Source organism: Kryptolebias marmoratus, linkage group LG23 (assembly GCF_001649575.2).
Source record: "Kryptolebias marmoratus isolate JLee-2015 linkage group LG23, ASM164957v2, whole genome shotgun sequence".
Lineage (NCBI taxonomy): Eukaryota > Metazoa > Chordata > Actinopteri > Cyprinodontiformes > Rivulidae > Kryptolebias > Kryptolebias marmoratus.
The window spans coordinates 10,705,978-10,733,697 of NC_051452.1; the positions used below are offsets into that span (position 1 = coordinate 10,705,978).

The 27,720-nt window shown below is 39.3% G+C and overlaps 3 protein-coding genes across 7 annotated transcripts in view; 2 read left to right on the forward strand and 1 right to left on the reverse strand.

The window, feature by feature from the left end:
• The window catches only part of LOC108246794 (protein FAM184A), a 49,250-nt gene extending 38,353 nt beyond the window's left edge, over positions 1-10,897 (forward strand). Inside the window, exons 20-24 of one of the 5 annotated variants that reach the window (XM_025010156.2) lie at positions 878-1,024; positions 1,173-1,290; positions 1,513-1,617; positions 4,379-4,692; positions 5,022-5,629. In XM_025010156.2, the coding sequence (XP_024865924.1) occupies positions 878-1,024; positions 1,173-1,290; positions 1,513-1,617; positions 4,379-4,692; positions 5,022-5,184 (847 nt within the window). In that variant the 3' untranslated portion in view covers positions 5,185-5,629. Of the gene's footprint in view, positions 1-877; positions 1,025-1,172; positions 1,291-1,512; positions 1,618-2,093; positions 2,244-4,378; positions 4,693-5,021; positions 5,630-6,606 lie in introns of those variants that run through there. The other 4 variants (XM_025010158.2, XM_037973854.1, XM_037973855.1 and 1 more) reach the window with 4 other exon arrangements.
• A 35-nt stretch (positions 10,898-10,932) lies between these two features.
• On the reverse strand, positions 10,933-18,009 carry pln (phospholamban). The gene is made up of 2 exons (XM_017434513.3): positions 17,853-18,009; positions 10,933-12,601 (listed from the first exon to the last, which is right to left on the reverse strand). Exon 2 carries the CDS (start codon positions 12,534-12,536, stop codon positions 12,375-12,377), a length of 162 nt encoding a protein of 53 aa, XP_017290002.1. The 5' UTR covers positions 12,537-12,601; positions 17,853-18,009; the 3' UTR covers positions 10,933-12,374.
• An 8,997-nt stretch (positions 18,010-27,006) lies between these two features.
• Positions 27,007-27,720, forward strand: part of LOC108246777 (T-cell surface antigen CD2) — a 59,256-nt gene continuing 58,542 nt past the window's right edge. Inside the window, exon 1 of the mRNA XM_017434490.3 lies at positions 27,007-27,154. The gene's annotated coding sequence lies outside the window, so the exon portion shown is untranslated. The remainder of the gene's footprint in view (positions 27,155-27,720) is intronic.

The window sequence follows — 27,720 nt, forward strand, 5'->3', positions numbered from 1 at the left end:
TTGAAGGCAACTGCAAAAGCCAGAAGAGTATCCTTCATTTTATGAATAGTTCAGTGTTTTTTTTAGCTGAATGAGTTATTCAAGAGAAAATTAAGCTGCTTCTGCATTATTACAATCAATTATAAACCATCCTAAGCCACAAGAAAGTTCAACCAGACCCTCACTGTAATCAATTGTTGTTGTTTTTTTTATGGTGTTTAGTACATAGAGCTTATAAGTGTCTATAGAAGTTAAATTAGTGACAGTAAACAGTTGGATAAATAAATAATGTGGAAAAATTCGCCGATATTACTTGCTTCATGAACTCTGAGTAACATAAGTAGAGTGACAGTTGATGTGCTGCCATATCAGTTACTGTAATGAGTAGCAGATGGTCTAATAAGCACAAATCTTACTGGTCGATTTGCAAAAACATGGTCATTTAAGTCGTTTCAGAACTCTAATGGCCATCCACTAATCAAACGAGACAGAGCGCTGTGTTATTAAAGTGTCTTCAGTAATTCTGGTCCTGCAACATGGATATGCAACTATTTTTTTTTTCTGCTTAAATTACAGACGGACTAATTAATACCCTGCCATTGAGACGGTAACCATGGATACCATTTTCTTGTGTATTTAGGGACCCCATGGTCTCAAGCTCTACTTTATGTTCCAGTTAATTTTAGCTCACAGCTGCACATCTTTTTGTCTCTTTCCATGATTTGATAAAACGTCAGCATAATGGGTCCCTTTAGGAGGGAACTGGGTACATGGGGTAGTCTAAAATCCCATAATGGCACATAAGTGCTTATTAAGAAAGGCAAAGTCGCAATAAATAAGCATCCAGTGCAGATTAGCTGTTAATCTAATGCTGCATTCATGTTTGTCTTTGCTGCAGAGCCCATGAACAAGACCTTGGAAAAAGACATGACAGAGACCTGGAGGAGATGAAGATCGCCCACCACAGAGAGACGCAGATCATGCTGGCCGACTTTAACAAGGCCCAGGAGGTTCTCAGAGACAAGATCTCGGCTCTGCAAATACTGTAAGGCACACAAGCAGCGACTCCACTGTACCCCTTATGGCTTCAGATTTTGTTTTGCTTTAAAAAAAAAATTAGTCTCATTAGCATCACCTGGTAAAAGCACGATGCAGCTGCAGCTTCTTACTTGTCCATCTGCTTTCTTCTCCAGACTGGAGGGTACGGAGGAGAAGCTAAGGAACAGAGAAAGCCGACCAGAAGACCTGCACCTCATCGCAGAACTCAGAGAGATGGTCACAGAACGAGAAGCTCTGGTCAAAAAGCTGGTGGTGAGTGGAGCGGGCGGCGTTACGGTGTGTGAAATTAGATTTTAACTTAGTGACAACGGTTAAAGTTCAAAAAGCAGGCTGTTTTTGGAGCTAAGATAAAAATAATCTTTGTACAGAGTGATTTCATTAGGGTCAGGTCCAATTTTGAAACAAAAACGAGTGTTTAAAGCTCAGAGGAATGAGGATTTTTTTTTTTTTTTTTTTACCACATTGATGTTTCAGGATGACAAGAAGTTCTACCAGTTGGAGTTAGTCAACAGAGAGACGGGCTTCAACAAGGTCTTCAATTCCAGTGCCAATGTTGGGGTCATCAACCCCCTAATAAAGGTGAGTGCTCTCTTTGTTCATCAGTTTGGATCCCTCGGATGTCATTAGATTCCTAAAACACCAAACCTCACTCATCCTAATACCCACAAAGCTTAAAGAGCAACTTGCAAGTTCCTAAGAGTTTCTGACACAAACTAGGTTCTTGAAAATAACGACACTAAATCACACTTCTGTGACATTGAAAGCTGCTGTGTTACAAAGGTTTTGTACAAAATCAGCTAGATAAATGAGTGAGTCGAGCGAGTTTAACAAAAGGATTTTTAGAGCTGAGGGGATTGAAGGTGTAGAAAACTTCTGGATGTTATGAGAAAAACCAGCAGGGGAAGCGCTGACAAAGGGTAAAGATTGCTAATATTGTGCGATCATATATCAAGTGATCATTAACTGCTGGGTAAATAACCAGGAGAGATGAATCACTAACAGGGTTGTGTATCTGTGCGTGTACTTATACTCATAAAAGTGTTTCGATATCACAGTACCCGATACGGCTTTACTCAGCTGAGCAGTCTGGCAGTAGAGGAGGCTCGGCCGTGTGGAGGGATTTCAAAGTGAAGGATGGCGACGAAAGTAAACTCTTCTCAGCAAAACTGTCAGGAGGGGAGGTGACGAAATCTGGCACTTTCAGCGTAAGCAGTTTGATAAAACGTATATATATATATATATATATATATATATATATATATATATATAAAAAAACTAAGGCAGATGCTCTTCTCCCAGGTGAAGCGTTTTTTTAATGTAATACTCAGAATGCAGAGTTTATTTTTCCGCACACGCATCCTAAAATACATATCAATTTGTAGCTTTCAACACATTTCCATCAAATATCATGTTTTTATACTTCATGAATAAAATGACCTGCAAGTTGCACTTTAAAGTCCACCAATAACATTTATTCATTTAGTCACAACCAAAGATAAAGAGTGCGGTCTGTTAAAATTGACTTTTTTTCATTCAAAACCAAAATGGCTGCTGTGTACAACTGAGCACAGTTAGCCACCAGTGATTATTACTAAATGAGAAGAACTCAAATACTGATTTGCTTCCATTGATTATGTGTCTGAAATGTAATGAAAACGGCTCTCCTCAAGGATTACTCTGCTGCAAACAGTTAAAACAAGGAATCTTTGTTTGTCAGATGCCTGAATTGACTTCATTTTGATGGATTTTGTTGTTTTTTTCCGGGTCTGATCCTGCATGCAGTTTGCTGTTTGAACACATGACTCTAAACGCTGCACACTCCCCCCTCTTTGAGTTTGCCACAAAGGCTGATATCTGCTTACAGAGCTGCTCATCATCCTTTATGTGCGCACACGGCTGTCACAGCTAATGTTATCCCAAAACAATAACGCTCCGATTCAAGTCACAACATCGGCTCATCATCCTCCTCATCCTCCATCCTCCTCGTGGCTCTGTTGCACGCTGTGGGTTGCTCAGATTAGATAACACATGCATCTTTTCTTTCCTCAATTACACCTCAAAGCTGAAATATCTAATTCTGGCAACTTGTTTCAATATGAAGAGAGCCACAGTGGCAGGCAGCACCTCCTTCACTCCTCCGCTGAGATTAGGATCCAGTAATTTGTGCATGGACATAATTTGAAATATAAAATTTATCTTTTGACAGATTTCTTCAGACGCTCCACAGATGACTCTCCTTAAGAGTTTGTATTGTAGTTTCTTACTTTGTTGCTTTTAAAACCAGTAACATCATCCAGCTACACACAATAAAGTGCTGTCCATATTTAAATTATTGTCAGGTTATCAATATCGGCTGTTCTAAATATTAGCTTGAACTTAGGCGTACACGTTTTGCGCATTTGAAGACTTTAGCTGGGAGAAGTTTATTTTTACGCTTTTTAAAATAGGATGAGGTTTTGCTTAAAATCAAATAGTTTATTGGATAGAACGATTAATTCTGACCCGACTGACGAGCAGTACCAAGACCAGAGTGGATTACTTAAAAAACAGCAACCTCAGAAGTTTAAAACCATACCCTAATAACAGCACATTAGTAAAAGGATTTTATTAATGTTTTATAAATAAATAAATCATTTATAAAACACTGTTCATACATTGAAGCAGGCTTAATATGAGTATGCCAAATAGTGAGTCTGTTTCAGTGTATGAACAGTGTTTTATGCACAGTTATTAATGTTTTATAAAGTGTTTACAAAACCATGAATAACCTCTTTAAAAGCATTTATAAATCCTTTATAAAAGGGCCCTTATTGTGAAGTCGTACCAGAATGTCCTTGCAGGTTTTGCAAGCATTTTTTACATTTCTGTCAGTTTCATATTGGATAGTTATCCACATCCACTCTGTATGGTTATTTACAAGCACAAAGAGTGGCAGCGGCAGCTGGCTGTAGCCATATATCCACAGTACATTGTGTGATTTTTATACTCAAGCAATGTGTCGTTTTCTATATTTAAAATTGTGTTGCCACTAAACAATTTCCTGTGATTTGACGAATCAAAACGTGCCATTTTATCTGTTTTTCAAAGACAAAATATTTGTTCCCATGTTTTAAATCAGATTTTTAAGAATTTAGTTGTCATTTCTGTTGATCTTTACACTAAAAACAAACCTAAATTGCAGAGTATAAGCTGAAAAATCCAAAACATATTTCTTTATGGATCTGAAAATAAGCCTCAGCTGCGCACAAAGCCGTGACTGACAGAAGCGCAGAGGATCGGTTGGTTGGTTTGGTTGTTGGCAGCCTTCACTCATGTCTCGCCTTTCTATGTGTGTCTATAGTCAAAAACAGGCGGCCAATCAGATCGGCGCCTCCCCAGCTTCCCTAGCCGCTCGCCTCTCCGATTCGCCAGCCCTCCCGCCACGAGCCGCGAAGGCCGGGAAAAGGAGGGCCGGGAGGTGGAGGAGGTAGGACCGGGAGGCCGCTCTGTGCCTCCTCACTCCCCCCTCCAGAGATCCCTCCCCCAACCTAACAAAGCCCTGCCACTGTTCAGTCCTCCTCCTCATCCCTCACATCATCCCATGCCTCCTCCTCCTCCTCCTCATGCTCCTCAGGATCCTCATGTGCAGCATCAGGCCCTACAAGTCTGTAGGAGGTGAGAAATGATGACTTTGTGCCCCCCTCCCTGCTGCCACAGTTCACTTTAATTTCACAAAATCTGGGATAATGTGACGTTTGCTGCCCGCTCTGTCCGTACCCGTTACCTCACTTATTAGTTGGACTGTCAGTCCTAATATACAGCTTGTTTCTTTGCTTTTTGCATGGCACAAATTTGCCTCCTGCTTTTTATTTGTAAGAATAAAAGCTGAAAATTAGTCATAATTATGTGCTCCCAGATTCCAATCAGTCAGACGATCAATAGGGAAAGAAAATCTAAAATACACAAAGAAACAATCCTAAAGGAGACAAGTATTTTTTTTCCAGAGAGCCAGAAATACTTAAACTCTTCCACTTGAGGCGGCACCTCATTCCCAACCCGGAGAGAGCAGTCCACTCTTTTTCGACTGAGGACCACGACCTGGAGGTGCTGGAGGTGCTGATCTTCATCACAGCTGCTTCACACTTGGCTGTGAACCGCTCCAGTTAGAGCTGGAGGTCACGGCACAATGATGCTAACAGGAAAAAGAAAACATTAAAACGTGTTTTGTTCAAACCGAATGTGTTTGAATACTGGGCTTTGTCCTTGCTTGATCACCGGTATTTGGTGGACACTTTTTCTTTTCGTTCATGTTTAGCAGCAGATTCAATCTTATGTTTCTAACTAAGCGTCTCCTCTGAGATTCTATGCTCGTCTGACTCCACCATATTTGTTTACTTAGCCAAAGTGACTGAAAATAGGTCAACAATGGTGACGTCCATGGAAGAGAAGTCAGATCGTTTTGACATGTTGGTTCATATTTCGTATTTGTTGAGCAGGACTACAGCCAGGTCAATCAAATAGTGTTTTCTTTGTTTACGTTGAATGTGTACCTGCATTTTGCAATTTCTTATCAATATATCTTAAAAAATAATGGAGTAAATGCTTTCAAACTGCACTCTTTTATATAGTTCAGGATAATATTTTTTCATGTTTGATTTCATACTGGTTGTTCAAACATTTACATTAGGTTTATAGATGTTTTGACATCAAAAATTGTTTAAATAATCCAACAGAGAAATATTAGTCTGGAAACGCATGGCATTTAAAAATGTAAAATGTGTAGGAGCCTTGAGTCATGCTTGTGCATTTCTACAATAAGGTTGTGCATATAATTAGCGCTTTTGTTCCTTTTATGATATACTGAGATGTGTAATGCGAGGAAAAAAAAAAGAGCCACACAGGATTTAAATTGGAATTTTAATTTAGCCCTAAAGCCAGCGCAGAGCCAACCACTGATCTGTTCATTTCACACAGCGCCGCAGTCTTTCAGTCCATTAGATCGGGGGTCAGCACACAAAAATAATGAACATCTAATCCTTGTTGATCCATCGTGCCTCACCATCACATTTTCATCCCATTTCACCATCACAAACCTCACATTTATTGCACGTCCTGGCTGCCTGTCATCCTCATCTGCTTTTTCAGGTTCGAAGAGAACTTGTTAGACTCGGAGGGTCTCAAAGGGAGAAAACTGCACTGCAGCCACTCGCGATTGCAAAACTTGAAAGAAGCCGTCGCCGCCTTTGTCTTCCCGGTGAAAGGCGGCGAGCGCAAAGCAAACAGGAGGAGGAGTGATGCTTGCTGCAGCTGATTAGAAATCACTGGTAGGTCTGCCGCTGGAGGGCATAAACTGCAGCTGAACCGAGGAGGTGGAGTGAAATCTGAGCGCCGCTTATCCACCTCCAGCTTTCACCGGATCCCCGTCATTACACTCCGCCACTGGCTTAGCCTGCAATTACGACACGCGAGGCAATCACCGTTATTTTTCTGTTCTGTCAGGCTCCCAACCCTGAGTGTTTCCCCTGAATCCCCCCCACTGTCTTTCTCCCTCCTCCTCTTCTTAAGAGATCTTTTTCTTCCTTCCCTCAGCCTTCCTGAAGCCGACACTGCGACACCATCCGACTCCGGGGGGACGGAGGCACAGGAAAGCAAAGAACATCTCACAAAAGAGAAAGAGCTGTACTCTCAGTACTTCACTTTCTGACCGGCAAAAAAACCCCTATCCCAATTCTGTCAAAAAAAAAAGAAAGAAAAAAAGGAGCAGTGGGACATGAAGCTAAAGCTCGACAGCAATCAAACTGCAGTCATTTGATGGATTCAGATCACATCAGACCTTCAGTCTTTATCAGAGCAGATTTCAGTCCGACTTGAATCTCTGGGCTTCCATACCTGAGCATGAACAGGAGCAGGATTTATCAGTGCTTCATCGTGACAAAACAGGTGATAACAGGAGGTGAGAGGGAAACAAAAACTCCTCATCGAGACCATCTGTAGCTCTGCCGGTCGAACATTAGACGAGCCGTGCCACCATGAGGACTTAAATGACACATTTGATCACTAAATTAAAATTTTTCTGCAGACTGTTTGAGTTTAATTAAACAGACAGTCAAATTTAATAATAAATCTCCACACAACACTTAGTGAGTTTAAACATTCTAATAAATTTAACCATTTCTTTCGACTTTGGAACCCTGGGTTCAGAATAAGTTTGCAATGTAAAAAAATTAATTAAATGACTAAATCAGGTTTCAGCTTAACTAAATCTTGTCAATACATTAAACGGTAAAATATATAAACCTATTATTCTCAGTCAAAATGACTAGAATGACTAGAATCTACATAAACTTGTCAAAAATGAAATTGCCACGAGCCATGTAGAAAAACGCTAAGTCTTTGCCTTTTCAAATGGAAATATGTTTGAGTCCATTTGTCACACAAATCTCAGATCCTTAAATACAAAATAAAATACAACTGCAGTTTTTTGTTTAAAAAGGACCAGTCCATCTTTTCCAGGGAAACTTTGCCTGTCTTCCTTCTGAAACTTTCCTGAACTTTCCTTTGGTGACTCCAAAACGACTTTTTTTTTTTTTTTATCTTAGCTGCAGAAACAAAGCCCTTCCATTTGCTCCATGCCTTTTATAATGCAGTTGATTTCATGCTTTTTATGTTTTAAAACGACAGATTTATTCTTCAGAATTGCATAGTTTACGTCAACTGCATGGACTGTTATTAGAAATCCAATAACCAGAATAAAATGTTTTACAGTCAGATTTCATTAAATAAATTTGAACGAGTTCAGCCTTTTAATTTTTTGATCACACAGAAAACTTCCATAAGTTATAGTTAGTTTCTGTTTTTATCATTTTGTGACTTGTGATCTGAAATCTTACTCGAAGTGTTCTTAAAGTTCAGCCTGAAGAAAGTGATTATTGCCTTTAAGCTCTCCTTTAATGAGTTTGATTGTGCTTCTGGCCTCTGCAGTCTGATAAACGAAAGTTTAATTACGACACCAGCAAACAATCAAAACCTAAAAGCTTTAGCTTGCTGTCCCACTGCTCTGACTGTACATAGATCACGTGTTTGGAAGTCATTTTCAAATGTTTCAGCGAGCCGAGGGGCGCTTGATTCACCGTTTCAGATGCCTCAGCAGTCTCAGGAGGAGAAACCTGCAGACGATCCCGAATCAAGCCCCCCTCGTGTTTGTATTATTCCTCTATTTATAATCTAAGAAGCTCCTGTTTTTTCTGTGGTCTGTTCGTGACACCACCAGGCCAGAGACGTAAAGAAGAGGAGTTCGAGCTAATTATTGTATTTTTCTTTTTTTTTTGTTAATGCCAAGGAGCGCTTTGTCCAAATTTCCTGAAAAGCTTGGAGTGAACTCCTCTGCTGGTCGTCTCTGACTGTGGTTCAGACCTCAGAGCATGTGAAAACAGAAAAACACCCCCATGCTCAAAACTCTCACGTCTCACTCTTTTTATTGTGCTTTTTTTTTAACTTTAAAGTTTACATACTTCTTGCACTGGGCTCCATTCAGAAATCTGTACAGGTTTTCAAACTGCATGGCCATCATCACCGTGAACGAGGGGCTGTTTGTTCTTGGAAAGCGGACGGCGAGTTCAGGCCGTTCGGCTCGGCGTGACAGACGCTTGTCTTCCTCACGGAGTCAGGTGCTCTGGAAGTGTTTAAAAGTCCACTTCAGATTATTTTTCACACAAATATAAAACAGTCCGACAATGTTGTCCTTAAAAAGCTATCAGCTCGTGTTTTTATTTTGTTTTTAAACCATAATCAGCCTTAAAGAGAGACATTCTTTACCCTCTGAAGGTCCTTTAACTTTATGAAAATGGAATCAACCGCCTTACATAACTACTGAAAAATACTATTTATTAATATTTTTGTCCACGTTTAACTAGTCACTCTTTTGAAGCTATCTCAGCCTGAAATATAAATATCAAATTTAAACGACTTTTTTTATTTTAGCTCCTTAAGGGCCTTTCTTCAAAACGCCACAATTAAGTTTTGTAAAAAGATCAAACATTTACTTATTTTAATAAGTTTTTTCTCCTCAAGACGCCCAAGTGGAATTTTTGACCAGTCCAGGAGAAATTCCAGTCCATAATTTTGCGTCGACCGAGCAGAACCTTTTGGTGAATAAACAAAAGTTGTTTCTTTTTTATTGTTTCAGCCTTGGATTCACACAGAACTTGCATCTTCAGGAGCCCCAAAACCGTATTTATATTAAAAAAAAAAAATACAAAAAAAAAAAACAGGATCCAGGCTAAAAATATCTTGAAACGCCATCTTTTCGCCATCATTTTTACATCAATGACCAAAATGCGACCTTTTGTAAACGACGACGTCCTTGCCCCTCCTGTAATCTGACCTTTGACCCGAGGGCGTCCTCTTTTTCTTGTTGGTTTTGCATGTCACACCCAACATGCACTTTTAAGCTGGTCTCCTGGTCTGGGTGTATTTTTGTGACAGTGGCATAGCTACTGCAGCATTTTAGGTCCTTTTTTAGTGTTTCCATGTAGACAAAGATGTTTATAGAAACTGCTGTTTTTCAGGAGGATATATTAGAATTTGATGGGTTGAACTTTTGGTTGAAGCAGCTTCTTAAAGACTTCATCATCAGATCTAACTCTTGAGTTGACCTGTCAGAAATAAAAGACATATTCCAACTTTTTTATGGTTTACATTAGACACAACAAATGGAAACTTCATGCGTTCATTCAGTCTTTTTGTGCCTGAAGAAGGTGTTTGATAAAGCCCAGTCTCTGAAGTCCTGAGACTTCTATGAATCTTATCAACACCTTGTAGATACTGGGACAAAATGTCCAGGATTTGTCACTGAGTGAAGATTTAAACACTTCCTGATCTGATTGATTCCCGTAAGGATGACTCAGCTGTCCTGTAACATGAAGCTGAAGCTGATTGTCTTAAAGTAAATGAAATGTAAATATAAGGATGTTAAAAAAAGGACTAAAGAAAGAAATCAATGGTGTCTTTATGGGATTACAATCTGGATAAACTGACCCATGACTGGAATATTCCCCCATGAACACTGTGACTTTTTAGATTTATTTACCAACTATGTGAAGTCTGGACATTTTAGCTCAGACCTCTGCGTTCAACAAGAGGTCAGTGTTTATTTATGTATTTATTTTTTGATACATTTTCTCACAATCACATGAAACGTTGCCTAATTTTTCATTTTGCTGTTGGAGATTTGAACAGCTTTATTCATAGTGGCTGTTAAAGGACCATTCCAGTGTTTTTGCTCTTTTATTGTTTTATAGTGTATTATATTTAAAAATTGCCCTGCAGCCTTTAACTATTATTGTTCAGAAGATTTATTTAGCTTTTACCTGAGAGATGGCACAGAACTGTCGCTGAATAAAAATCTGTTTTAAGAGATTTTTGACTCAGAGAGGTTAAAGAAACAAATAAAATGGGGCAAAAAGGCAAGATTGTTTTAGTTAGTTTGAAGATTTCAGTGGTGATGACTTAAAGGTGAATATTATGAGAATAAAATCAAAAGAGATTTAGAATTTTGAGGTAAAAACTCTGATATGGTCCAGTTTATGAAAGCAAAAAGACAGATTTCCCCTCCATTTTACTTTTTTTTACATGAAAGATCATGAATTTTCTTTAGTCATGCAGAGTTCTTTTTTCAAACTGAGATTTTGGCATCAGTACAAAAATAAATGTGTGCAACAAACATGTTGCAGTGCTTAAGAACTGAACTGAAAAAGTCCTGAGGTCACTTTCTGATTCATCATTCAGTAACGTACGTCTTGCCCTTTTTGAAGTGAACACAATTATAACAAAATTTATATTTATATCATTTCTGTTGTATGTCATGGAACAATAAATATCTGATTGTGAGAAAAAACAAACAAACTTGTGTTTTAGTTTGTTTTGATTTAACTTTTATTTTGTTTGTTTGTTTGTTTTATTCCACCCTAAGATGTTTTTGCAGAGTTCAGTGATCCAAGAAAGTTCAGGGCAATAAAAGTGATGATAAGGTAAATATCGGCAACAAATATGTGGAGCCACACACAGCAAAAAACTAAACAATGCGCCAACATACGGACCATTTTTGAAAAATAGTCAAAAATGGTCAGTACTTACAGTGATTTGTATGAGCTTTTATAGTAAAACTGGGGGAAAAGATTATCCTCAAAGCATGGAACTCAGTTTTAGGAATCAACATGGAAAAACAAATTAAATTAAACCGTAGATGTTGTTGTATTTGTATTTACATAGTTTATTTTATGTGTGACACATTTAAAACAAAGTAAGTACACTCTTCCAAATATACATGTTGAAAAAAAAAACTATATATGAGTATTTAGTTTCACCTTAGTGAGATTTAATCAGTTATATATTATTGGCTAAAACGAAACTTAGCCTTATTTTCAAACAAAGCACAAAAATAACACAGTGTATATTTGCTACCCTAAAATTGAAATATTCTGTGAATCTAAATTATTTAAACATTTGCCGTGTAAAACTCAGACCATGCACAATGAGCTCACAGGAGGCAAGCTGCAACACTTCACATAGTTTACAAGTACTTGGATTTAATTTTAACTCACAGATTTACCAAGAAATATAAATATTTTTAGGTTTAAAAAGAAACAAAAGATGGAGAAGTTAAGCTTCTAAATTAGATATTTGTCTTAAAATGCCGTACTGCGGTGATATTCTGTCAATATCTTTGTTTTATGCAATAAAATTATGCTACAGAAGATAAACTTCCACCCAGACACTTCTTTTTTTGAGCCACAATGTAAAAGTTGCAGATGCTCGTCACCCCAACTCATGCTGGTTGAAGTATACGAGCCGTTTAGGGAGCGGCTCGTCACCTCTTGAAATATTTTGAGCACTGTTTTCATCTCTTTATAACAGTCGGAGCTAAATATGCTGTTGGCAATCATGCTCAGAGTTGAATGGATTTCTGTTGGCCTTTTTATGACCCCACATTTGGTGTTTTATGGCCCACATCGTGGTCCAGAACCCAACTTTGGGAACCACTCTTTTACCCATTGTGTTCTTAATGATTCGACCACCAGATGGCGCCAGAGTACACTTTTAAATTACCTAAAAAATGTCCTATTAATGACATTTTTTTTACTTAAAAAAATTAATAAAATAAACATGTCAGAATGGTTACAGCTCTGTAGGTTTTGACATTTAAGAAGAAAAAAAAATCCCCATCGGGTTTGGTTTTGAGCTTGTGGTGGATTGAAAACAGAAGTTAAAGAAGACACCGATCTGTGAATAACTCCTACACATCGTGTTGAACACAGCAGATGTTCATCCGTCCACACGGCGCATCCACCGGAGAAGCCTCAGCTGCTCAGGAGGACGATAATGTATATGAGGAGCAGGCAGATGAGGATGAGGGTGAAGTTGACGAACAGCTCCTGCAGGTTCCTCTTGGCTTGGGGATTCACCTCGATCTGAGAGGCTCGGCGGATGGCCGACTTGGTCATGTGCTGGACGCGCTCCATCAGGGCGGAGGGGGAGGTTATATTTTGATCTGCTGGAACAGGAACTGAGCAGAAAGAAGTTGTCTCTAGTTTCAGACAGAAAGGGGTGGGGGAAACAACACATTTGACCGTTAAACGCCTTCAATGACAAACACACACACACACACACCCTCCTTGGTCTTTACGTCTCCAGGTTGAGATATGTGACCTTTCTGCACCGCGGCACATGCTGGGACGATAACAGAGCTGCTAAGAGGTGCCAGCTGAGGCCTGATGATGTGTTAAGCTCGACTCAAGCTGGAGAGGCAGCAGCACAAAATGTCAAGATCGCAATGCGTCGAGCCATTGTTGCAGCAGGACGGAATGATCAATCGCTTCATGAGGTGTTAGATGTGAGAGGAATGGTATATAAAGGAGTTAAAGCCCCCTTTGTTGTGGGGTGATTACTGGTTCCTTCCATTCTGAACCATTTGTTCAACAGAACTGCCAAATGGTTTTCTATTTTTAAGAAGAATCGAGTCTGTTTCACAAACAGCCCTTAGAACACACAAATTTGTTGTGTTTTGGAGTTTGTCCTAAAGGGGGCGCTAAATGTAGGCCTTTTACTTCATTTAAACAGTGTTGAACCTGGTTCCGGCTCTTGACCATCTCGGTTTACCAGGTTCGATAAACACAGCAGCTGTCTTCTTCACGCTCTTCCTCACGTCTGTTTTTATGGCTTACACACCTGATGGAGTGGCTCCAAATGTTGGGTTTTCTATGCACTGAAACGGGTTGTGGTGAGACGTTTATGTATCCTGTCCTGGTTTCAGAGTCTCTCAGTTTGAACAACAACAAAAAAAACAACCTCACTGTAACTCAGCTGGTTTTATAGATATTGAGCTCAGCTTCGGTGTGACCGTAGCAATACTAACATCTTGCAATATTCAATGAGATAATTTGATTTCTTCTCAGCATTCTGATGATCTTAGTTTAAAACGCCAACATAAAAGGCAGCGGGTGATATGCATTCATCCAAGGAAAGTTGTGTTTCTTGTTTTTGGTGCCTAAAATGAGTGCCAGATTCAGATTTCATTTCAAGACTTTCATTTTAACTCTGTCGAATCCGGGGATATGACATGGCTTTTTGTTTCTTTTTAGGATCATATTCAACTAAAATCTTTAAATCCTGTTAGGATCACAAGCCTAAATTGCACTAAACTGATGATGTTTGAAAAGGGTTTGGAGTTTTGTTTTGTTTTGTTTTGGCTCCATCTAGTGGTCTTTAAAAGGATGACACTGGATAAGTTTTTGTGTTTTTTAATCACAAGAGGATAAAACTTAATTTAAAATCTTCATGTAACTACACCTAAAGCAAAAAAATTATGAAAGCCTGTCTGTTGGCAAAATATCTCATAATCCGGTGGACAGATCAGATTTTATTGAACCTCTCACAAGGTAATCATTCAAGGTACAACAGATTAACGTTTGAAGTCAGCCCAATTCAAGTCGCCACAGCTAATCAAAACTGGCTGCTGCCTCTTCCTGTCATCTTCAGCTCAGCTGCAGGCATCATTAGGTGTTGAGTGAAAGTGAAATTGACTTTTAGAGCCGGAAATGAGCAGAAAACACTGTCTTGTAGGTAAGCTTCTCGAGGCCTTTCAGAAACATGAGTCTGTCGCGCACATCTGACATCTCCGGAGTTTTCTTGTCATCGCTCGCTTTCTCACCTCTCTTGTCTACCCGTCTCACGTTTCACAGGATCAAACGAGCACAGCTGTTCTGTCGGAGGCAAACGGAGATTGGTTCATCTGTTGGTAATGAGCGGTAAAAGGTGTGTGGTGTGTGTGTGTGGGACAAATCCCAGCAGCGGTCAGGTGCCTCAGAGCGGCTGTCCTTCAACGTTAAGTTGATTAAAGCTGCGACACGTCATCTTTGAACACACCTCAGGGACTATACTGATCGTAGTTCTCTAGTCTTTGCACCAAAAATGGTTCAGGGTTGCATTTGGGCCTATTAACCCATTCATGCTCTGCTGCTGACTGGCTCTGACGAGGCAAACCGACACGAGCCGATCAGAACGCTGGTACCATTAAACCAGTGGTTGGTTGAGTTGATCAGAAGTTGAACACAGTCAGAAAATAACAAACTGTGTAAAAAAAAAAAAAAAAAGGCGATATTTGTTGTAGTGTCATGAATCCGATGATGTTTAGGATTATTATTCCCAGTTTGCAAAACCTCGGGTTTATTTTTAGGGTTCATTCTTGGGTTTGGTCAAGAATTATCCACCAAAGGAGAATACGGGATATGTAGATTTTTAAACAAACAAACAAAGATGTTCATGGCATGCTTACTGACAGAGAGGCTAAGAGATGATGCGATCAAAAATGCCATAGAAAAGTGGAAAATAAAACCAAAATAGTTCCTTTCTGTGACTTTAATTGTCTCTTTTTAACAGGAATTTTAGTAATTATCATGGAATTTAAATTGTTAAACGTTGGGCCTTAACAGGGGTTTTAAATACACTTAATAAATAGATTTTTGCACATTCTTTTTAAAATAACCTTATTTTATTGCTGCACCATGTAATGAGTGGTACCACAACTTAAAAACTGATAAACTGTCACCTGAGCATACAGGTACAGAGAAAATGAGTAAAATGTAAAAGGTGTACTTCATAAATGCAGTTTACTGAAATAATTTTGTTTTGATGTTGATAAAAAGCCAAAAAAAAGCCAAAATAATGATCAAATAACTTGTAGAGAGTTTTGTTTCAAGTTCAGTAAATGAAATTTGACATTTTTTTAACATAAATTTAGACATTTTAATTATTCTTAGCGTTATGAAACATTGATAAAAAAACAACAACATGATATAACATTTTGTTTTGAATTGTCTGCATGAATTTAGAAAATGATCACAACAAAAAACAGTTTAAAAATGTTTAAAATAAATTTTCTAAAAGTTGTTAGAAGCTGTTTAAATTATCCCTAGCTTACAGTTAGCGTCCATAATTTTCATGGAAAGTTTTCAATTTGGAATATTTTCAAATATCCCCAGTTTAACTTCCCGTGGAAAGTTTTTTTGTAAAATTACAGGAAATCTTCCACCACTTTGCAACCCTACACTTTGTTCAAGTTTTTTCATTAAATAATCCAAAAACCTTGTTCCTCTAAACCCAGTTCTGCTAAAGAAATTCAAAAAAAAAAAAGAATTTCCCCATTATAAAAGCTTTAAACCAGCAGTTTATAATCCAAGTCTCCATGACCTCTGTTTTAATGGCATGCAGTCTTTCTTTAGAGCCAACAATATATGTAAATAAAAAGACTGTGGGCTGTTATGAAATAACTGAAGGCGACACGTCGGTCTCCGTCTGTGCCGGTGTGCTCGACAGATGTTCTCTTTGCAGCAAAAGTCTCGTCGAAATGTTTCCAAACCGAACTTTAAAGCACTCTGGAGACTTAGGGATGCCAGTCATTCCAAACGTGTGACTTTTATCAGCATGTGTCAACACCAGCAGCTGTCGTCTTGAGCGCTAAATGAGGCTAAACACACACACACACACACACACGTGTCCCGTCACATTTGTTTTTAACTTTTTTAGATGCATCAAATATTTAGGTCCGAATCAAAACATGTAAGATTCATGCATCCTTTATGACTGGCAGCTGTGGACAGAAGTGAAATGTAGGTTAGATTCTGACCCGATATCCAAACTGGGGCATCCTGGACAGAACCACCCACACACATGATAACACCACGCCTGGGCCATCTCTGTGCACCAGAAAACACTTTAAATTTGTCAATTAACTTGCAATTCTTGTGAACATGAAGGTAAAACGTAACTTTTAGGTCCTAAAAAATGTCTCGTTTTAACCAAGATTTTTCTGTTTTGTTTTTACAAATATTTATTTGTAAGTCCAACCCCAATTCTGACAAAGTTGGGACATTGTGTAAAATGCAAATTAAAGCAGAATGGAATGATTTGAAAATCTCATTAACCTGTATTTTATTCTAAGGTGAAAGGTTAAGGCTGAAAGTCAGTATTGGATGTTTGTGATCTTGGGGCTCTCAGGAGCCACTGCATTAAAAACAGGTCTGGTTCTGTTCTGGACATCCCTGCATGGACTCAGGAACACTTCCACAGATCATTGTCTGTAAACATGGCTCACTGTGCCGTCCACAAATGCTGCTTTAAGCTCTATCAGGCAGAGAAGAAGCCATATTTAAAATGGACTGAGGCAAAGAGGAGAACTGTTCTGTGGTCAGATGAATTAAAGTTTTAAGTTATTTTTGGAAACCATGTCCTCCGTACTAAAGAGGAGAGGGACCATCCAGCCTGATATCAGCACTCAATTCTAAAGCCTGCCTCTCTGATGGTATGGGGGTGCATTAGTGCCTAATGCATGGGCAGCTTACACATCTGGAAAGGCACCATCAACGCATAAAATATACAAGTTTTAGAACATCTGCTCCCATCCTGCAACAAGTCCAGCAAAGACCCAGGACTGTTAAACAGCTAGAATCCTCTACAGACCCAAATGGGACAACATTCCCTCCAAAACCTCCAGCAGCTGCTCTCCTCAGGTCCTAGATGTTTACAGACTGTTGTTTAAAGAAGAGGAGAAGCTGCACAGAAGGAACATGGATATGACACAACTTTTTTGAGATGTGTTGCTGCCATCAAATCCAAAACCATCTTATTTTCCTCTAAAAACAGTCAAATTTCTTAGTTTAAACATTTGATATGTTTACTGTGTCCCACAGTGAAAACATTATGGGTTTATGAAATTTCCAATTGATTTTATTCTGTTTTATTTACATTTCACTCAAGATCCCAGCTTAGTCAGAGTTTGGTTCGTAGGTCACTGTAGAATAATGGAGGGTCAAAGTTCACCACAGGACGCCGCAAATCTGACATTTACAACAAAATGCTCCTTTTTATATGAATAATCTTCAGAGTTTAGCTTTTTGTCCGACCAGAAATCTAATCATATTTGATGGTGTTCAGGGCTGGATTATAAAATCAGTGATTAGATTCAGCTGATTTGGCTCACCGACTCTTCATGTGCTTCGGATGTTATTAGTGTGTATCCCGCAGGGAGGTTTGGGCCAGTTTCCATTCCCCCTCCGCTCCTCTTCAGATCTGTTTACTTTAACTGAAGAATGACTTTTTTATAAGAGGCAGTGATTCATGCATCTTAATGTTAAACATGCCCTCCTCTCTTACCACCAGAGTAGAAGAAAGGATGCCTCACTCTGCCTGAGCTGAAATTGTTCTGATGGAGCATCTTGTTTTACTCGTATGATCAGTTTCATTTATGAGACACGAAAATGGTAGAAAACGTTGAGTCTTACCTTGCCAATGTGAGCAGAGCTGGTTGGAGTTTTTAAGACAGAAATGTTAGATATGCGGCGCTCTCTGAGGCTGAAAGTGCTCTGGGAGAGAAAGAAGAGGAGGAGGAGGAGGAGGAAGGGGGGAGAGAGAGCAAAGAGGCAGGACATCCCATCCAAGAGTTTCAGAGAGTCAGGATACCAAATTTGTATCTGATGGATTATACGCTCAGTTCAAGTCCTAAAACCTGAACATGTTGATGTTCCAGTTAAAAACACAGATTAGATCTGTTAACACTCAGAGTGTTGGGGATGACTCTCAGCTACTACCAAACCAAACTGAAGCTCAATATCTGTAAAACTGACTGCCTTACAGCCACTTTGGTGCTTGTTAAGATAAGTTAGCTGCAGCGGCCATCTTGAAGTGGAGTTAATCAGTATGCATTTTATTGTTGCTGTTTTTTTCCCTCAAAAAAGTGAACATTCAGTTCAAAATTGAAGCTTTTTTTCCTTCATTTGTGTCTTTACAGCATTGATTATAGCTGAATAGAAGTGGAAAAATTATCCAATATAACAGTTCATTTGGGACTTTACCCCATTACAACTTAAAGCTTTGGTTTAAAAAGATTTTTAAACTTAAAACTGTTCATTGAAACCTCTCGCTCTCGTTTCTCAACATAAGACGATCAAAACACTGTCTTGAAAGGCAGCGGGCGATATGCTGGGCCTCTAGTTCCAACACGAAGGTCACTGATTATGAAGAACCCAACAAACAGCTCATCAAGCAGAGAAAATGATTTATTTTATTTGGGTGGACCTAAAAGTTCAATCACAGGAGGAGCTCAGCTAACCAGAATAGACACACTGTTTTTTTCCACTCAAGAGAAAGTTAAATAAAAGTCTAAACTTATTGAGCATATCTGAACTTCTTGTCAGGCTCTGCCGAGTGTCCTGAACTGGTCACCTGTTTGAGCCGGACAGGACTCACAGATCACACAGATCACTTTCAGTCTCACATCCCAACTGGACCTCTTTATTGTCTTCATCATCCACCCCCCATCCCCCCTCTTATGGACACCGAGTGCCAGCCTGGCACCTCTGAACAGCTGATGGCACTTCTAAATATACAGTTTGACAATGAGCACACTGATAAACAGCTGGGACAAAAATATCTCCCAAGTAGCTTTCTCTTCATGCATCCATCAAGGGAACATCTCTGTTTTACAGATTTGTTTTCTTTTAAAAGATAAATCCCGTTTAGGTTCAGTTTAAAAGCTCTGTTTGAGAGGGAATGCGCGTGTTTAAATGAAGTCATGGATAGTATCCCTCGGTGAGGGGGAAGAAAAGAAACAAGTCTGAAAAAAGTAAAAATAACCCCCGTGATGTGGCCCAGGAAACATCCCAGCTGCCTTTTATGGAGGAGAGAGGCTTCTACTGATCTGAGAAGTTTTGTAAAGTGTGAATGAATTGGTGGGAAAAGGAGCAGAAACAGCTGTTTTGATGGGAACGGTTGCAGGTTTTAGGCTGAGAGGTTTTCGTTTGAGAGCAGACTGGTTTCGCTCAGGAAGGATGCTTTTTATGGGCCGTTTTCAAGCAAAGTTGCACACTTCTTTTTGTAAAATAACACCCTCTTAGGATCACTTACAGCAAATATCTTTAACCGATCCATTCAACCATCGAAGGATGACTTTAACCTTCCAGAGGCCCCAAAAAAAAACAAAAAACAAAGCCTGAATTCATCCAAGTTTAACGAAATTTATATCATGTTTTAACAAAGATTTGAAAAGTGAATCCTCAGGTTTTCTTCACTGTCAGACGGTTAAATAATGCAGAAATAATTTAAGAAGGAAAAGGCCTTTAGATTCCCAGTTTGAGGAGGGATAACGATGTAGGGTCAAACGTTCCCTGAAGTAGTTTTAATTCAAGAGCAGAGCTCAGAGCATAAACTTAAACTCCTTAACTTTAAAATTAACAGAAGTTATTGCCATTTTTGTGTTGATTCTTTATATTTATTTGACCCCTGAAAGTGTCTCAAACAGTTTTTTTTTCCTCATCTTCTTTGTTTTCTTTGTAACCTTACCAACACAAGCTCCTTTCTTTAAAAAAAAAAAAAAACAGCTGAAAAACACTGACAGGAAAATAGTTTTCCTTATCTTTTCTTTTTTCTGTCCCTGGAGGGTTGCAGCTCTGCAGCCTTACATGGTGAAATACCTCACTGCTTAGACTGAGGCTGGAAAGACGGGAAGACTTGAGGAGAAACAACTGAAAAAACAAGAACGAACAGACTTTAGTTCCTACTGACTACAGATACAAGCAAAGAACCCACAAAAGAAAATAACGAAACATCATTAAAATGTCATTACAGCATTTATAGGTCGACCCCAGAAGGAAAATGCAGATAATAATGATTTTGTCTGTGTGTGTTTGTTAGCAAAATATCTCATGAACCACTGATTAACATTTGGAGTTGACCCAACACGTAATTGACCAACTCGAAATTGACTCTAACTCAGTTCATTTTACAGATTTTGAGCTAAAATTTGGTGTGGTAGTAGCTGAAAGTCATTCACAACACATACTCCGACACTAACAGGTGATGTGAGACATTGCTTGGGACTTAATTTTACTTTTAAGGTGTGACCAAACTGGCTACAACTCTTAGTTGTTTCAACCTTCAGCTACCTTACTGTCCCCTGGGACACGAGGAACATTTAAACCCGGTTTGATCCGACCAATCTAGTTTCATCTCAGTTTAGATACTCTGGATAATTCACCTTGTTCCTGCTAGAAACATCCAGATTTGTTGCTACTATTTTTACATTCATCCAGATGAGAAATACGCTCGGAAAACACTTAATCTTTCCCAGTTGACTACTCGGTTTTGGCCCCCCGCAAAAAATTAAAATGTGCCCCATGAGGATAAGAATTCCCACAGAAAAACAAAAGGAAGTGTCTCTATCTGCTGAGTATTTCCCCAGCTGCTGCTACTTTTAGTTTAAATTATGCAAATAAAGTTGTTACTATAGCAGCACAGCCACCTATCATTCTGTAAAACATTCAGCTTAATAACACAGGAAACTACAAGTCCAAAAGTCATTTTTGGGCATTGGTTTCAAAGTTTATTTACGTGGCACAATGGCTGAAAGTAACCACATGTGTCGGCGTCAAAAAGTACACCAACAAACGCTCAGACATGTATAAATATATGACCGCACAAAGCCACGGCACCTGATCTGAGATGTCCCGGCTCGAAAATAATCGCTCAAACCCGGAGGCTCTGAAGGACGGCGTTCCCCAGAGATGCACGGCTCCAAAACACCCTCCAAAAATAACACAAAGCCGGTGCGCCGGATTTTTAAGGCACCCGTGTTATTCCTTTAAAAATAGGCATCCTGATCAGGCTGGGAATGTAGATATTCAAACGAATTTAAAACATTTAAGGCCTCCTTCTATAGTCTTTCTCAGTTTATCCTTCAAACTGCATCTCAAAACTAGAAGCACTCAGAGACCGCAAATCTCCACCAAGGTCATAGCATCAATATTTCCTGAACATCTCATCCAAATCTGTTCATTATTAGTTTTTATGTAATCGTGGAGTAATGAGTGCATTTTAAATATTTGCTCAAACAGTAATTAATCTGTAAAGACACCTTAAACTACTCCACCACATTTAGGTGACCCAAAATTGGGATGGCAGCATTTCAACAAATAGTCTAAATCTAACAGAACCATCTCATGAAGGCAACTAGTTCGAGTAACTAGTTAACTGGGTAACTTGTTTGCTGAGCTAGGTGTCCTCGACAGTGCGATTACTCAAAACTTGTCCCCACCGTATAAATATGAGTACTCCAAACTCAGAAACCATTTTGATTTTGACCAGTTTTGTCCCGAAACATACCTTTGCTCATTTAAAAAGCAAATTCTGATTTAGTTGCACCAGTTCACACAAACTGCCTCAGGTTTAAGTCTTTGAATTTACCTTTTTTATGGTTTCATATGGTGCAGCATCCTCAATGTAAAAACCTAAAAATGATCGCTAATCTTTGTGGGTTTCCCCGTTATTTTACTCCCATTGTCAGAACTTTGTCGTTCATCTGAAGCACTTCTATTTGTACCTAATCTAAAACATGAAAAATCAGGAATACTGTGTCTCTTGTGTCTTTGGCTGATGTTTTCAAGTAAAAAACGGTTTAAATTCAGAAGGTGTCCGAAGGTTTTCCTTACCTACGACAGAAACCAGCTGTCAAAACTTAAATCTATTTTTAGCTGGCAGCACTTCTCTGAGGACAACTCACTAATAGTTCATACCGAGAAAAATAGCAGACTCTATCCTTACATAAGCTGTGACTGCTTCCATTAGGCCAAAGTTCATTTGGGGAATAAATCAAAGTATTATTAAACAAAGTGTCAGTGAATCTGGAACTTTGTTCTGCTGGGAGGTCCAGTGAGGATCACAGGAAGTATGCTGCAGATAGTCTGGGCTGCTAAATGCTCTTATCGGTGGCCTTCAGTCGAGCACAGTGGGCATTCTTTCCATTCATACAATATTGTCATCGCTTCGAGTCTATAAAAAAACTCTGTTGTCAAACGCAGCTTTAAAAGTATGATAAGCCTGACACAGTTGCACAGGTTTCTCTAAAAAGCCAATCAAATATTGGGATGCTGCTCAGTTTTATAAATTACTCTCATGAGAGAAAGAATTCAGTTGAAATAAATGACTCAGACGATTCAAGGTGTGGGAAGATTTTTCAGGTTTTTTCCCCTCCCATCATCACATTGTAAAAGTTTTCCCCTGTGCAGCTATGAAGGCTTGAGGAAAAACAACCGGCAGTGGATTTTATGCCACGTTTCCTCTGAGTGAAGCATCACATTAAACATTAAAAATGACCAGTCAGACGAAATTAGGACCACACGCCTGATCTTTTTGTTGCAGGACCGGCCCAACAACTTGTCAAAGCACTGACGTCACCAAACCTCTGAAGGTCAGTGGTGGTTTCTGGGACCATGACATCAGTGCTCACCTGTTGGCTGCGAGGTGGGGTCTCTAGGTGTCAGACTTTTCAGTTCAGTACATCCTACTGATGCTCGATTGAACTGAGATCTGAGGAACTTGGTGCTCATGTCAACACGTTGAAGTTGCTGTGTTTTTCAAACAGTCTTGAATAGTTGAGCACTTTATCTGTTGCCATAAGGGTTAAAGTTTAAGTGAAGGGTCAGGGATGAGGTGGAGGTGGATGTTTCGTGGCAAAGCAACTGATCTAGGGTTTCCCCATTAAGATTTCTCAAACCATCACATCATCTCCACCATCTTGCCTTCTTCCTACAGTGGTGACATGTCCGACCAAGACTGACACCTCCACTGCTCGGTGGTCCAACACCGGTGGTCACGCCCTCTATTGTAGGGGCTTTCTGACACAAGTGTTTCAGAAATTACTTCTTTTTTTTGGCTGGATCCAGTTTCACAGCTCAGCCTTCATTCTCCACATGCACCAGTAAACCAACCAGATCATGTCCTCTGTTCGCCCGTTTCCCATCCTTGGACCACTTTCTGTTGTAGCCCACCGCTGCACACCAGCAACATCCCACACGAGCCTCATTACGAAGCTCCTATGCTGTTCAGCCACCTCAAATTAGCTCTTATCAAGCCTGACCTTTTTTCTGCTTCTAAACTGTTGCCTTCGATGCCAGATGTTTACTTTTTGCTGTATATTTATCCCATCCACTTCCAGCTGCCTTTAGATAATAAATAATAGTGGTTTTCACTTCACCTGTTAGAGCTGTTTGGTTGTTCATCCCAGCATTTATAACATTTTGAATAACATCCATCGTGCCAGAACAGAACCACTGGTGCTTGTAGGACTTTCTGGATTGGCCCGAGAAACCTCTGACACATGAAGTATCTGATTCGCTGCAGTTATCTCGAGCAGTTTGATGCGATGATTAGTTTATTACGACTCCGACTGGCTGTTAAAGAGCAGAGGATTGTGAGTGGTCGAGGGTGAACCTAAGAGGTTCGTGTCTTTGACTCGAACAAACAAGTTGGACCAGGACAGCGGAAAATATCCGCTCTATTTTTAAAGACCCATTTAACAGAAAAGGGTCATCTGCGAGAGTCACAGGAACGCAGTCAGTTTGTCTAACCACCAACAGCTACATCATCAACCAGATCCAGGGTCATAAATACCTCCCACGGCTTCTCTCTCCCACACGAACATTTCTGAAACTGAAACCTGACATTCCTGGACTGACAGCTGTGAGATTACATTTAAAGCCACAAATTATACCGGGTAAAACAAATAAATTGAGTAAAAATGTTTGGTATTTTACATATGTGATATATTGACACTCCAGCACAGTGCATAGTGAGAGCAAACATTTCTAAATATTTCTACTTCTGGGTCCAAAAAAATCTAACTACTTTTTAAAATTGAATATTTATTCATAAATGCTAGGAACTGAATGGGTTTCTAAAGCTGCTGTTACTTAAAATACATCGTCTTCTCTCGTTTTTACACATTAAACACATGAACAAATCTAGTAAAAGAACCCTCCACGGTTCTAAAATCAGCCCTGAAACTATCGCTCTGACACAAAATGACAAACCATCGGAGTCACTTATTTCAGAAGCTATTAAAGCCGTCTTTTTTTCCCCCTTAAACACAAAAAAGTCAACCGTACAAATCGTTTTCACATTTTTCCATCAAACTGAATGTGTTTTAATGTAATTCAAAGCCTATGGATTGCTCATGCAGCTGAAGACACTTTGTTTTGTGCAACACTGAGGTTTTTTTACCTGTTAAAGGGACCCTTTTGTTTCATCATGCAAATGTGAAGAAACTGCGCCATCATGAGGAGGAACTTGTGAACTGTGGAGTCAGTTAATGCTGATTTCCTCAGAGCAGCAACAAATCTGCAAAAAGGAGTTTAAAGGTGTGGCCTTGCTTATTTTTTTACCTGGAAAAAAGGCATTTCCTGTATTAACTTGTAATGTTAGCAGGTTCTGTGTAAAAGCAGACCAGTGAATCGGTACGGACAGGGTTCTCCATCAGATCTACGGCTCAGTTTAGCTAATTCCTGGCCTGAAAACTTTTTCCATCCACCCAATTTCCAGCAAAAGCACAAACTCAGAACTCAGCCTTTATAAAAATTGTTGTGTTCGTTTTAATGCCATAGGGGGGGAAAAAATAGTTAAAAAAGAATCATCAGAGGAAAAACAACACCAGCTTAAACTGATGAACAATTACTATCTTACCTGTTGTAGACAGCTCTTTAAATTACCTCAGGTTGGAAAAGTAGTTTGTTTATGACTGGGCTGACAAGCTAACGGCTAGTCTGAACGCAGCCAGGAGCAAAGTGGCTCTCCACCGCGTCAAAAAGACTCTGGTCTCCAAGTGTCCCACCCTGCAAAAGAAGTGCTACAGCTAGCTGCTACTGCCACGACTAGCACTAACAGATAACCATGAAATACCATGTAAATAACCTCTAAATGTAAAAATGACAGGGATGTAAAGGATAATAAAACTAGCTTATCCACAAGAGCTAAAATGTTAATCGTTTGTAACATTTCTCCAAAATCCCACTTTAAAAAAGGCCAAACTGATGCTTTCAGGACCTTTGCAACATGGACATTAAAGACATCTACAAAAAAAGTTTGACGTAAAGTCAGAACAATGACATCATAGCTGTCATTGATGCAGTATCTGGTTGTAATTTACAAAATCAGCACAAATTGTATCGTTTTTACTCATATATAAATTTATTCCATCTTTGCTGCACGAGTGCAGTTTTGTCTCCTGTGCATATCTGGCACTTTGTCCCCTTTATGTTTTATAAATATTTTAGCAGATATACATTCAGTCATTAAGTCATTGTACTCAAAGGGAACATGTGAAGATTCAAAAAATAAATATATCTAAATAGAGATTTAGTTTTTTCATAACTATTTCTTAGAAACTGTCTGCATGAGTTCCTTCCTTTTTCTGTAGTATGCTAACCCTCAAAAGAAAAGTGGCACTAATAGGAAGTCCCTGTTCCAGTTTTCATACTAAAACTCATCTTTTAATAGGATTAAGTGTTACTATGCCATCACCAAAAGGTACAGTGTAACACAAATGTGTGATTGTGTTTGTGTATGGCTGTTTATCTGTCAGGTTGGGTTCTGGGCTGTCATCTCTCCTGGATCATCTTGGGCCCCTCATTAAATGTGGGGCCTATTTGCCCCCGTCACACCCCCGGTGGTTGGGGCCTCTGCCCACCAGTGCGTGGGTGGCTCTTGTCTGGGGCTGGGTGCCCGGGCTCAGTCGGGCCTCGGCTGAGGGGTAGTGCGCCCTCAGGGCTCGGGTCTCTGTGTTCGTGGCCAGATCTGGTCTGGCGTAGCGGGTTGCCGGCGGGGCCTGTGGACTAGTAGCTGCATCCCCCTGGGGCTTGTGCATCATGGCTGCCGGGGGTCACCTGGAGCTTGCCTCTGCTGCCCTCTTGGGTGGGGTCCGGAAGTCCCTGCAGGGGGCCACTGGGTGTCTGTGCCTCCGCTCTTCCTCGTGCTGTCCTCGTTTCCTGGGGGGTGGATCCGTTGGCCCCCACACTCACTACCAAATACTCTTAGGCAGAAACCTTATAGATACACACGCAGGTTTCTAGTTTCAGGTGGTTGTCAGATCCACTTTCAATTGGGTTGTGGTTGTCACTAAAAACCGTTTTGTTTTACCTTGCACTGTGTACTTTCCATTGAAGTTATAACTATTATTACATACCTCATATGCTTTTTGTTGTTGTGGATTCTTTGTTTTGTTTTGTCTTTCCACAGGTCCCAAGGCACATCTCTATGCTTTCTTTTCCTTTTCTCTTCTACTTCTACCTCCTTTTTTCTCTAAACAAAAAAAGGGAAATATTTATGGGTGAAACTAAAGACAGGAAGTAAAACTAGCTGAGATAAAAAAAAATAACTGAAAGAAAAAACAGTTCAGCTTGAAATGAAGCTTGGACTAAAATGTACTGAAATTTGAAAGAAGAAAAACATGTTTTTTCTTTTTTTTTTTTAAGTTTAATAAAATAAGAAAATAACCCTTGTTTTAAATGTGATCGTGTGGCTTTCTGAGGCTTAAATTTAACATTCTGGAGTTCAGTTTTGCAACTAAAAATTCAAGTCTGTCACCTCTAGCTGCAGCATCTATGACACATTTCCCTCCTGTTTGTGCACATAACCTCTTTTTTTTTCTTTTCATGTTTGCTGACACGATTTAGGCTTGGCTTCCGACACAGTGTCAGTGAGATATCTGCAGGAAAATGATGGTGGCGTGCTGACATTTCAACCTGCCGAGTGTTCAGAGGTAAGGTTTTTGGTTCTCAGAGTTAAAATAAAACTTACTAATGCCTTCTCTTTTTAAAACTGTGCTAATTTTGAATTATGGCACTTTCCAATATACTTTTATTCAGAAAAATCATTTAAAAGTTGTTGTTTTTTCTTAATGTACACCACTTTATCATGAAATTTAGTAAAAAAATCAGGGATGACTTGATACCACATTTACCACAAGTACTTTCATTTGAGTAGCTGCCATAATTGAGCACTGATACAAGCACTAATAAATACTAATACACTTCTTACAATTAGTAGAACTTCTATTTACAAATTGATTTCACTCCAACAGGTGATTTGGATGCTACACATTCATATTTTAAACATGTTTTTCTCCTAAAAATGCAATTTTCAACACAACAGAGGTACTATTCCTATCCAGTAACTTTGCTAAAAGCTAAAATATAAAATACTTTAAAATTAAACAGTAAGACAACAAGCTGAGTTTTTGTCACTGATCTCTTTAAAGGACATTCAGCACACATGCAACAAAATAAAAGTCACCGTTTCAAAGCATTAACCTGTCTTTAGTTTAGC